Here is a 12,374-nt window from a genome sequence, read left to right on the forward strand (position 1 = left end):
GAGCATGTGTTCTCCATCAGGTGTGATGTGCCATCAGTTGCCAAGCCTCACCGGTTGGTAGCCTGCCTTCTCTCCTCACCCTACCTCATGCTGGATCCGAAGCTTTAACTTTGGGAAGGCTTCCTGAAGTACATGCCACTCAAAGCAATGCCTTAGGTCAGTGGTATTCAAACTGGGGCGTCACGACGCCCCAGCCTGTGGGTCCTGGCCTCTGCCCCCTTAAGGGGCAGGGGCAGCCAGGAGATAGGGGGAAGGCAGCAGCACGATCCACAGGATCGCACCGCTCAGGGGTGCTGCAGGGGCTTGGGTGCACTTGCCCAAGCCTCCTGCAGCCTCCCAGGGGTACAGGGAGGCAAACTTCAGCAGGGCTCCCCAGGTCAGGAAAAATGAAAGCGGAGTGATCATGCCCCGCTCCGCAAAACCGGAAGCGGAACACCATTGCCCCGCTTTCTCTTCTGACGGGGCTGCAGGGACTGGGGTGCATCCTCCAGTCCCTGCAGCAGCCGTCCCTGTGTGCGGGGAGCCCTGCGCGAGCACCTGCAGGGCTCCCCAGGTCAGGGAAAGGGAGAGTAGTTCGGCAATATTTGCTGACATCCCTTTTCGCTGTTGACACTGAGCATTTTGATTCACATCAATTTGTACTAATGATGGCCAGAAAAGCCCCCAAATGAGCAAACAGAATCAATCCCTTTTACTTCTGAGTTATTACCATAATGCTTAAAAAGCCTCTCCTGAACAAGGAAACTGAATATTAAGGTATTGATTTTTGTTTTCTTTTTGTTTTCTTTTTTTAAATGTTTTCTTTTTCTTTTTCTTTTTGTTTTCTTTTTGTTTTCTTTTTGTTTTCTTTTTTTAAATGGCTGCATTCAGGTATGCAGAAGGGAGAGAAACAGTTCTTTATTGTTATTTGTCTTACTAAGAGGATCCAAGAAAAATTAAATCACCTACTGAGCAGATGCATATAAAGGGCTTGGGTGAAAGTGTATAAAGGGCTTGGGTGTGAGGCAAAATAAATAATCTAGTGAAACTTCATGTTATTTTTGTTGTTTGCCTAGTGATAACATAATCACATCAGTCTGTGGAACCCCTTGCCACATGATGTGGTGACGGCATCTGGCCTGGATGCCTTTAAAAAGACAAGTTTCTGGAGGAAAAACAAGGATTAGACAAGTTTCTGGAGGAAAAATCCATTATGGGTTACAAGCCATGATGTGTATGTGCAACCTCCTGATTTTAGAAATGGGCTATGTCAGAATGCCAATGCAAGGGAGGGCACCAGGATGAGGTCTCTTGTTATCTGGTGTCCTCCCTGGGGCATTTGGTGGGCTGCTGTGAGATACAGGAAGCTGGACTAGATGGGCCTATGGCTTGATCCAGTTGGGCTGATCTTATTTTCTTATGTTCTTAAGCAGCACTGTGGAAAAATTAACCCACCATATGGCTTTGAACATGGAAGGAAGGAAGGCTGATACAATGTTCTTACTTACATGTGGCTAGGCACAGCAGTAATCCCAGCTGCGGTGCAGCCTGGGACCACAACCGAAAATTGTGGTTAGAACTGCGAATTCTAAGAGTAATCCTTGTACCTATTTGTGCATTGTTTGTAGGAGTACACCTAAATTGCTCTTTTAATTTACATTTTGAAAGGTAAAGTATGAATGCAAAACACAAGTGCTTAAAAACTCATGCATTATACAGGTACACCCTGCAGAGACCAGAACTAGTTGCAGCTGCCTGATAAGTGTAGGTAGCAAACCTGTGTGTGAAAGAATGTTCAGAGACAAAGTCAAGATACTGTGAAGTTGCTCACCTGAATCACCAGGTATCTCTGAGGATCTCGAGCCATTCTAGAAAATTCGGCGGCCAGCTCCTTGAACTTGGGCCGACTGTCAGCATCTATCATCCAACCTGGGGCCATGAGCAGGGAGAGGAAAAATGTTTCTTGTTAATAATAAACAATGCTTGATTGTTCATGAGTAGTTAATTAAATAAATATTTATGTGGTATAAACTCAGGGAACCATATAGCTGATGTTAATATATATAAAAAACTACATTCCATTGATTTGAGTGTTGCACAAATTTCTGCCCACACTGAAATCAATGACTAAGCACTTCATTTTCAACTCTATCATGATCTCGTGTCATAAGGTATTATATATCACACCACTGTATTTATGCTCATAACAAGATTTTTCCTCTTTAGTGTGCCCAGCTTACCTCTTTTTCTAAATTTTACTTACCCTGCACATCCCTGATCTTGTCTGATCTCGGAAGCTAAGCAGGGTCAGGCCTGGTTAGTACTTGGATGGGAGACCGCATGGGAATACCGGGTGCTGTAGGCTTATACCATAGTCTTTCGAGACTGAAGGTTGCCAACCACTTCCAACCAAATACTTGGAGCTTACTTTTTCAAAGGCTGAAATCCTTTGAAGTATACATACTACAAAATGAGTCTTCAAACCTGGTAGCTTGCTTCTGAGAAGACATGCTTCTGAAAAGACATGCTGCAAATGTTTTGTTTGTGCACCCCCAATGAATACTCGAGACAATTGAGCTGGGAGAAAGGGCCACTTTAATACCAAGTAAGATAGTGTAGAAGGAGAGGCAGAGAGACCTACAGATGCTGTGGCAGCAAAGCACCTGTGGTGCGGAGGCTGGACCCTTGGAAAGCACCAGAATCGCATCTGTCCTCGGGTTGGGCATGCACCCGACTCCAAGCCTGGCCCCATTACAGGTTGGCGCAGCTTATCCAGGTCTTTACCCCATGAAGGGGTGAGGCAGTCGGACTGCAGGCAATGCCACCTCGAGCCACTGAGACTCTGAGGTGGCCCTGCAGAGCCGGCCAGGGCCCCGTCCCTGCCCTCGTACTGCTGGGCCCCTGAGGACTGAAAGTGGATTCTGCCCTGCCTATGCTGCCTGAAAGTGCACCCCAAATTCCAGCTCACGCCTTCTACCCCGCACCACCTGCCATAAAGTAACCTAGGATAGTAGGAAAAAGGAACCCCTTAACTGCCTGCAAAAAAACTTCCTGCCACCAGCCAATCCTGGGAGATAGCAAAAAATTCCTACCCAGCCCCAAATGGCGACCAGTAAAACTCAGACTCCTCTAGGGACGGGCGGGTGGGTGTCAGCACCGTGCCCACATGCAAAGGAGGAAGAGGGCTGGGCACTGGTGCCCTAAGAACCCTCTGGGCCTGCCCAGCTCCCAGCCCCCATCCAATCCCCTTTCAGGGGAGGAGACTCTTGCGCTCCTGGTTGGGCAAAACAAAGCTCCGATCCTGCTGCTTACATTGCATGACCGGCAATCTCTGCATTTCTTTTTTGAGACTCTGCCTTGCATTTTTATTGATCTCTATGACTTTTCTGATCTTCTAATGAGGTTCAAGCCTCACTCTACACAGACTACACATCCAGGTCCAAACTTTCTCCTGTAGTTTGTGACTTGACTCAGTTGCTTGAGCTATCTGGTGAATCTGTTCTGCAGGCCATGTAATTAATTTCTGCTCTCCATTTATAACAAACTATAATGTGACCTACAGGGGCTAATGTGAGAAACACAGTTGCTCATTCTGGGGGACAGCATGACAAACCTCATAGGTTCCTTGTGGCTCTATGGAGGAAAAAAACAAACAAACCTTAATAGCCTCTGTGCCCCATGTTCAGCCATGATGGTTGGCTGGTTTGTAATACCTGTCAAGTTCCTTCTACATACTTATCCTCACAATGTCACATGCTCCATCATTCACAAGTCCCATTACGTTTGCGAGAACTCTTATCTCAGAAAAGCTAATGTTCAGGTCTTCAGAAGCATAATGGGATGACTGTTAAATATGACAGCTCTTTGATTTCTGTGCCTGGCTTTTTATTGGTCCCCTCATCATTTAAGTGTGTTAGTGCTGATTCCACTCTAACAAGTACATCTGCACATATAAAGCCTGGCTGGTGACTATTGCTGCTATCTAGATGTGTTTGATTTACTATACAAGGCCATTTAGTTTTCCTTTATCTTTTTTTTTGTCTCATGAACTCATGAGAAACAGCTACTCTCTTCCAAATCTATACTGCAAAGCAGAGAGCAGCAAGTATTACCAATAGGTGCATTTTACTCAACAAAGCCACCAGTTTTATCTTAGAGCAAGCTCCTTCTAGGAAAAGATAGTATCAGCAATTTTTGAGGAATCTGTCATTGTTTGGCAGGAAGTCCAAATAAAATGGGGTATTATCTGCGGAAAACTTCAATTCATCCCTATTTTAATAGCCTCCAGGACCTATGAGTGACACCTGACAGACACTGCTGAAGGGATACGCACAAAAAAGGCACACAACGTGCTCAGACTGTTTCAAATGTAAAGTCGTGGCCAGAGTTTGTTGGGATGGCTCACGCACAACCCAAGTCCTAAAATCTATAGAGAGAGAGAGATGTGGACACTCATGTCCCTCTCCTTTACAGGGATGTGCAGTCACGAGAGGTCTCCCAGGGCATCTGTCCTGTCCTGCTCCATTGAAAATAGCCTCTGAGCCTCATATTCCTCCAACGATAATAGCCTTACATACAGGGAGAGACTAGAGCTGCAGCAGACAAGAGCGCAACCTCTGCAGTAATTGCACAGGTGCAGGGTAGACCCTGGAATGCCTTGCGGTGTGATGTCATCATGTCACCACCACCATACTTCCGGGCCTGCCTCCCCAGCCTTGGACTTTGCTGCATGCCACTGCTCCTGTATAAAGCAAAATGTGCACCACAGACCCAATGTGCGTTTTCTTGTGCTTATATAAACTCTGTTCAGGCAATTTGTTCACTCTAAAAAAAGAGGTGCGCGGATGACAAGAGCCAGATGCATGCAGCACACTTGCATTGTACAGCACACTGTTTTTGCACTGCACTTTTGCAAAATATGCTCAGGGACTTGGAGGAGGGCAGTGGGAAGGGAGGTCACATCTTCCTTTTTTTTCCTTCTCAGTCGTTAAGGGCCCATAGTCCTCCATTTATACAACATGAATGTATCAAGTAAAGGTGCTGGACGGCATGGGTTGCTTCTGGTTTATCTATTATCACCAATTGCTTTGAGTGCTAATGTCTTGTGATCAGGTTGCCATCCTATGTGATTAAGTACAGGAATACTTTGCAGTTTTGTCTGGTTGGGAACTAGACCAATAATGAAAGTACAAAATGGACGAATGTTGGCAACCTTTTTGTTCAAAGGGGCCAGATGTTGTCTAAAGGGGCTGGATATTGTTTAATATTGCCGAGCATCTGGAAGTGGCCTGCACGGAACTTGACTTGTGAGGCAAAGCCTCCTTCCCAGTTTGCTGTGACAGGAAATGATGAGCTGCCTGCCCAAGCTCACGGAGTCCTTGAGCTGCTTGCAGGAGATTTTGCCTCCCAAGTCAAGGTCTGCACATGTCACTTCTGGGTGCTCAGCAACATTAAACAATGTTCAGACCCTTTAGACAGTGGGCACTTCCAGGTGCTCAGCAAGGATGAAAGAGGAAAGCGACGAGAGTCAAGGCGACAAAACTCAAGGTGTCGCTCTACTTGCATTTCCAACTCTGTTAAAATTTTATGTAATTTCAGAGGGAAGGAGTTCCTGCCCCTCCATCCTGATGCTCCAAGATGTTGCTGATGTGTCTGTTTGCAATGTCATAGCACCCTACCTTGATGCTGACACTGCATCATGTTTAACAATGAACTTGTAAAAGAATCTGCACTCTTCAGCTCTAACGTGCTGGAACAGTCAGTTCAGACAAGTGGTTAACTGGACTTGCTTCTTCATATTCTTTGTTTCATGTGTACACAAGAGCAGCAAACCCCACATGAAGGAACTGGTTGCTTGTTAATCTCATTTAAATTAAGTCAGAAACACCATAGAGATTTTCTTAATTCTTTTTAAATTAGAAGCTTGAGCTTCAGGGTCACATTTTCTAGCATGTGCACATTTTGGGGGGAAAAAACTGTGTTGGGGGAGAAAGCAGATGCAACTAGCATAAATAAAAATACTTTGCCTCTGAAGTCTTGCCTGACTCCTCACCCCATATTTAAAAATACACATTTGGCAGCTAAAATTTCAACTTCTATAAACTCCTGACTCGACACTTACTCCCAAAAGCTCAGCTTGTTTCGTTACATGAATTTAAATCCTTTAAAATCAAACATTGTGGATTTTTTTTTTTTTTGCTTATTATGTCATTTGGAAGCAACTTTCACCCTTTTACAACCTTTAATACCTGGGTCCCATAATTATGTGTAATGCTATCTTCTGAAAACCAATTGTCATGGAAATGACAGCAGTTTGTGTACTACAATTTTGACTTCAATAATGTCTGACTGCAGTAATGTCTGACACTCTGTTGTCAATAAGAACCTGAGCTGATACAAACTGATGCAAGCTTAATCTAACTGATGCAATCAGTTAGATTAACGTATACCACAATTGCAAAGCACTTGTGTATAATACTTCAATATAATTCATGAAACCATCTGAATACAAGGCTTCAAAATAGCAAGCAGTGTTACAAAGGATTTGTGACAATAGATGCAAACTGCAGTGGAACACGGTTTTAGTCAAACTCATTCAAAGAGACGGAGCAGAAGTAGAATTGCTCACATTTCACCATCACCATGTAAACATCAATGGTGCAGATAGGGGGCTGTGGCAAGCGCTCTCCTTTCTCTAACAGGTCAGGGATTTCTCTTGTTGGGATTCCATCATACGGTTTTCCACCAAAGGTCATAAGCTCCCAAATTGTGACACCTAAAACAAAAGAGTGACAGTCACATTTCAGTTCATAGTGTCTAAAACAGCCATTTTTCAACCACTGTGCCTTGGCACACTGGTGTGCTGCGAATGGTCCCTAGGTGTGCCGCAAGAATTTGGGAGAGGGTCATTTATTAGGAGGGCCATCGGGGAATGTGAGCCCCCACTGGCAGCATGGTGCGCCTTGTCAATTGTCAAAAGCCTAATGGTGTGCCTTGACAATTTTAGTGCCTTGCTAGTGTGCTATGAGATTAAATGAAATCCTTTGTCTCTGCTGGAGAGAAGGTGGAGTACCTCAAGACATGAGGGATGCAAACATCATCACGCTGTACAAGAACAAAGGCGACAGGGGTGACTGCAACAACTACCGTGGCATCTCTCTCCTTAGCGTTGTAGGAAAGTTGTTTGCCCGAGTTGCACTAAAGAGGCTCCAGGTACTTGCAGAGAGCGTTTATCCAGAATCACAGTGTGGATTCCGAGCCAACAGGTCCACCACTGATATGGTATTCTCCCTTAGACAACTGCAGGAGAAATGCAGGGAACAACGACAGCCACTCTTTATAGCCTTCATAGATCTCACGAAGGCTTTCGACCTGGTCAGCAGGGATGGCCTCTTCAAGATTCTCCCCAAGATTGGATGTCCACCCAGGCTCCTCAGCATCTTCAGATCCTTCCACAAGGACATGAAGGGCACTGTTGTCTTTGATGGCTCCACATCACACCCCTTTGACATCCGAAGCGGCGTGAAGCAGGGCTGTGTTCTTGCACCAACCTTGTTTGGGATCTTCTTCGCTGTCCTGCTGAAGCAGGCCTTTGGAACTGCAACAGAAGGCATCTATCTCAGGACCAGATCAGATGGAAAGCTCTTCAACCTCTCCAGACTGAGAGCAAAGTCCAAAGTCCAGCTGAAATGTCTGCGTGACTTCCTCTTTGCCGACGATGCAGCTATCACTACCCACTCTGCCAAAGATCTCCAGCAGCTCATGGATCGTTTTAGCAAGGCCTGCCAAGATTTTGGACTGACAATCAGCCTGAAGAAAACACAGGTCATGGTTCAGGATGTGGACTCAACTCCCTGCATTACAATCTCTGCGCATGAACTGGAGGTTGTCCATGACTTTGTATACCTTGGCTCAACGATCTCCGACACTCTTTCTCTCGATACCGAGCTAAACAAACGCATCGGTAAAGCAGCTACCACGTTTTCCAGACTCACAAAGAGAGTCTGGTCCAACAAGAAGCTGACGGAACATACCAAGATCCAGGTCTACAGAGCTTGCGTCCTGAGTACACTTCTGTACTGCAGCGAGTCATGGACTCTTCACTCACAACAGGAGAGGAAACTGAATGCTTTCCACATGCGCTGCCTCCGACGTATTCTCGGCATCACCTGGCAGGACAAAGTTTCAAACAACACAGTCCTGGAACGTGCTGGAATCCCTAGCATGTATGCACTACTGAAACAGAGACGCCTGCGTTGGCTCGGTCATGTCGTGAGAATGGATGATGGCCGGATCCCAAAGGATCTCCTCTATGGAGAACTCGTGCAAGGAAAGCGCCCTACAGGTAGACCACAGCTGCGATACAAGGACATCTGCAAGAGGGATCTGAAGGCCTTAGGAGTGGACCTCAACAAGTGGGAAACCCTGGCCTCTGAGCGGCCCGCTTGGAGGCATGCTGTGCAACATGGCCTTTCCCAGTTTGAAGAGACACTTGGCCAACAGTCTGAGGCTAGGAGGCAAAGAAGGAAGGCCCATAGCCAGGGAGACAGGCCAGGGACAGACTGCACTTGCTCCCAGTGTGGAAGGGATTGTCACTCCCGAATCGGCCTTTTCAGCCACACTAGACGCTGTTCCAGAACCACCTTTCAGAGCGCGATACCATAGTCTTTCGAGACTGAAGTTTGCCAACTAGCATGAGATGAAAATGGTTGACAATCACTGGTCTAAAACATACACTACAAATCACTTTAGAATATCCTAGTGAGCTGAACTACTGCTGGAACTATTGGTGGATGCTTTACAGCTTTCGTAAACAGCGCTCCAGAACTGTGTGGAGCTGCATGTTTCCAGACTGCCACCAGAGAAGCAGTGAGGCATTGTCCCCGTGCACAACAGCAGGGAAAAGCGTGCCCGTCGACAAAGATGAGTTAACTTTCATAAGCCAAATGGATAGAATCTGTTGCCATTGGTGCGACAAAGATTTATGAAAACTCCCAACACTGCCTTCTCCTGTTGACATTGGGCACAATCCACTGGGAAGTTCACAGGAACATAAAAAGCCGCTTACACTGAAATTGTCTGTTTACTTCAGCTCTATCTACCTGAATGGGCAGTGACCTTCCAGGGTTTCAGACAGATGTCTTTCCCAGCCCTACCTGGAGATGCCAGGGATTTAATTCTCTACAGGGATTTAACTCTACAACTGGGCTATAGTCCTTTCCCGGAATGTTCTCCTGAGCAAGCTCTCAAACAGCAGTGAATGTTAGGGCATTCGCACTGCATTGCCCTTGAACAGCTCACACCCATTTTAATTGTCGCATACAGGAGAATTCTCTAATGCAGTGGTTCCCAAACTCTTTAACTTCAGGACCCACCTAAAAAAAAGTTTCACTTTACCAACCATTCAAGCCTTTGTGGCTATAATGGTGATTAGGCAGCAGTGCTGCCCCCAAGTAGCAGGTTGTTTAACCCTTGATGTACATAGCCTAATCTGCCTTGTCAGTTTTGCAACCCACCAGAAATTGGGTAGTGACCCATAGGTGGGTCCAGACCCATAGTTTAGCATCCGCTGCTCTAATGTATTGTATCCATAAGTGTCTTTTTTTGTGGTATCTAATTTTTTATTCCATCCGCTCTTGAGAATTTTAATGGCATATAACTACACGTTCAAAACTGATATACAGTATAAACATATATTCAAACTTGCATAATATATGTTTTTTAAAAATACAGCAGAACTAAACAAGAAGATTTAAAATAGAAATTCTCATATGTTGTTATCACAGCTTCCGTAAGCCTCCAACATTACTATTTGAGCTTCTGGTCATTTGAGATCCTTGAACCTAGAGGAAGGGGTTGGCAGGCAGGTATGATCAGTGGCAAAGGAAATGCTTAGAGTGAATAAATGGTGTGAAGGTCACTGCTAGCAATATCTGCAAAAAGAATAATTTCTGCTTTTTCTTCCATTGTGGGGGGGGGGGGGGAAGCTGATCTAAAACTATTATTTTTAAAAACAGCTCAACACTTGTTCCAAACATATAGCATCCATTTCTCCAAAACCGAATAAAATTAGATCACTGTTTTTTATGTTCCAAGTCACTCAAAATCAGCGAAAACATATATACCTATTGCAAAAAAGAACACTTTATGGATCTGAGTTATAATACTGCAATGTGTTTGAAACCAGAATACCATTTTCAAATGTCCTCAAGGCTTTTTTTTTTCCTCTTTCAGCTAAGCAGAAAGACAAACACCACACAGTACCTGAAGATATCCTAAAAGACCAACTTCAGTATCAGAAATGCTCTGCCATCCCAGCAGCTTCCTTCCTTTGGACTTTTTAATTCTTTTATTTTAAAGGTCATTTAAAATATGCCTTCAGCCTAGTAATCACATTTTGCAAGCTGTCATATCCAGCCTAAAAGAGGTAGGTAGCCTAAATAATTCCTAAAAGACTTACATTACCTAAATAATTCAGTAATTGACTTACAAACACATGCAATATCTTTCTCCCTTATTCTCCCAGGGGTGCCCAAACCCTGGCCCTGGGGCCACTTACGGCTCTCGAGGCCTCTCGAGGCCCCTCAGGGAACCCCCAGTCTCCAATGAGCCTCTGGCCCTCCAGAGATTTGTTGGAGCCCACACTGGCCCGGCACAACTGCAGTCAGCATGAGGGTGACTGTTTGAACTCTCGCATGAGCTGTGGGATGAGAGTTCCCTCCACTGCTTGCTGTTTCACAGCAAAGGAAAGGCTGGCCTTGCTTTGTGCAAGGCCCTTTATAGGCCTTGAGCTATTGCAAGACCTTCATTCATTCATATAAGTTCATCTTTAATATATTCATTTATGTAAACTTATGTAAATTTATTCAAATTTTAAATGTAAATTAATTCTTTTTTCCCCTGGCCCCCAACACAGTGTCAGAGAGCTTATGTGGCCCTCCTACCAAAAACTTTGGACACCCCTGCTCTAACCCTACACAAGGTAGTAACCATACCTTATAATCATGGGATGGGGCCCTTCACTATACAGCACTTCACTGAGGCCCCAAGACACAAGAAAAAGGCATAGGCCAAGGGAAGAGAGCAGGCAACGTGGAAGGCAAGGTCAAGGGACGAACCACTCATGAAATACGTCCTCAGCAGGCAGCAGAGACAACAGAAGGCAGGTGTGACTGAGTTGTTATAGAAGACAAGGCCTATCATGAGCAAGGGCTTACTTGTCAGGGTGGACCATTCTGTGAATATGAACATGAAGGTGGCAGGTGGAAGAGGGAACAGGTACAGCACAGGGAGCACATGGGGGCTCTATTAGTCAGGCACATAATCTTACATACTTGACACCTGTTCTACATTCTTGGTCTACCTACACCAAAACAGGTCCTCTTCAAACAGATTCCCTGCATGCAATGGTGTAGCATGGCAGGGATGGCGAACCCCTCCCTGTGGTGATCCAGAGGTTTTCTGGGCTCCCTTAAGGGAGGGGGTGCTCAGTGTTCGCCACCCGAGTGTTCAGAGCAGCAAGCGGAGCACTGCAGGGCCCTGATGCCTGTCTGCATCTCCATTTAGTTCCAAGTCGGAGTCATTTCAGAGGCAGGGGGTGATACAATGTTATGAGGGAGTTGACATGAAGGTGTCATTGCATCACCCTGCCACTGCACCAGCCTAACAACATCACTGATCCCATGACTGCTATTCACAATACTACAACCATCTGGCTGAAAATACCTAATCAGACCCATCTAGATGGTTGTGGTATTCTGTGTTGCAAGCTGTGAGACACAAAGATTTGCTTTCTTGCTACAAGGAGGCTACCTATGATTAACTTGCTACAACGTGCTGCAGCCCTTGCCTCACATCAAAACCCCACTGATCTGGGCCTTTTCTCAATTTTATTACAGCTAATACGACCCTGATGAACAAATCTAGATTGTTAACCGGGGCAAAATGCCATGCAAGAGGCCAGGGGAATACTATTGTATATGAACAATTTAAATCCCAGATCGCTTTCTCCACTCAAGAGAAAGTTGGAACTAGTTTGCAAAGCCAATCAGCATCACTTGCTGCTATCCACAGGTAAACATGTGTAATGAGATTTCAGCTGGAACCTCAAGAGCAACCACAAGACTGTTCCTGTGAAGTCATTTTGCAATACCAAGTGATGACTGGCATATTCTAATTGCTTACTCCAGGCTCCCTAGCTCCAGGAGCAAAGCTGCAAATAATAATCATGCCAGTAACAGCTGGAATACCTCGGAAGGCAAACAGCCAATAGGTGCCAAAGAACTAATCTTGATATTATAATTAGCACAATTAAACCAACTCCCTGGTTATGGATTTAAAAGATTCCCTATACATCTGACCCTTTCCCCCCCCCCCTTCTCCTTAATATTAAGGTT

General features: G+C 45.3%; 1 protein-coding gene and 1 pseudogene across 4 annotated transcripts in view; one reads left to right on the forward strand and one right to left on the reverse strand.

The window, feature by feature from the left end:
* Positions 1-12,374, reverse strand: part of ERBB4 (erb-b2 receptor tyrosine kinase 4) — a 912,234-nt gene that overhangs the window by 19,711 nt on the left and 880,149 nt on the right. For all 4 annotated transcript variants that reach the window (XM_066626312.1, XM_066626139.1, XM_066626395.1 and 1 more), the window contains exons 23-24: positions 6,608-6,754; positions 1,811-1,908 (exon numbers count right to left, since the gene is read on the reverse strand). In XM_066626312.1, the coding sequence (XP_066482409.1) occupies positions 1,811-1,908; positions 6,608-6,754 (245 nt within the window). The remainder of the gene's footprint in view (positions 1-1,810; positions 1,909-6,607; positions 6,755-12,374) is intronic.
* On the forward strand, positions 2,226-2,344 carry LOC136637955 (5S ribosomal RNA; annotated as a pseudogene).

This window comes from Tiliqua scincoides, chromosome 1 (genome assembly GCF_035046505.1).
Source record: "Tiliqua scincoides isolate rTilSci1 chromosome 1, rTilSci1.hap2, whole genome shotgun sequence".
NCBI lineage: Eukaryota > Metazoa > Chordata > Lepidosauria > Squamata > Scincidae > Tiliqua > Tiliqua scincoides.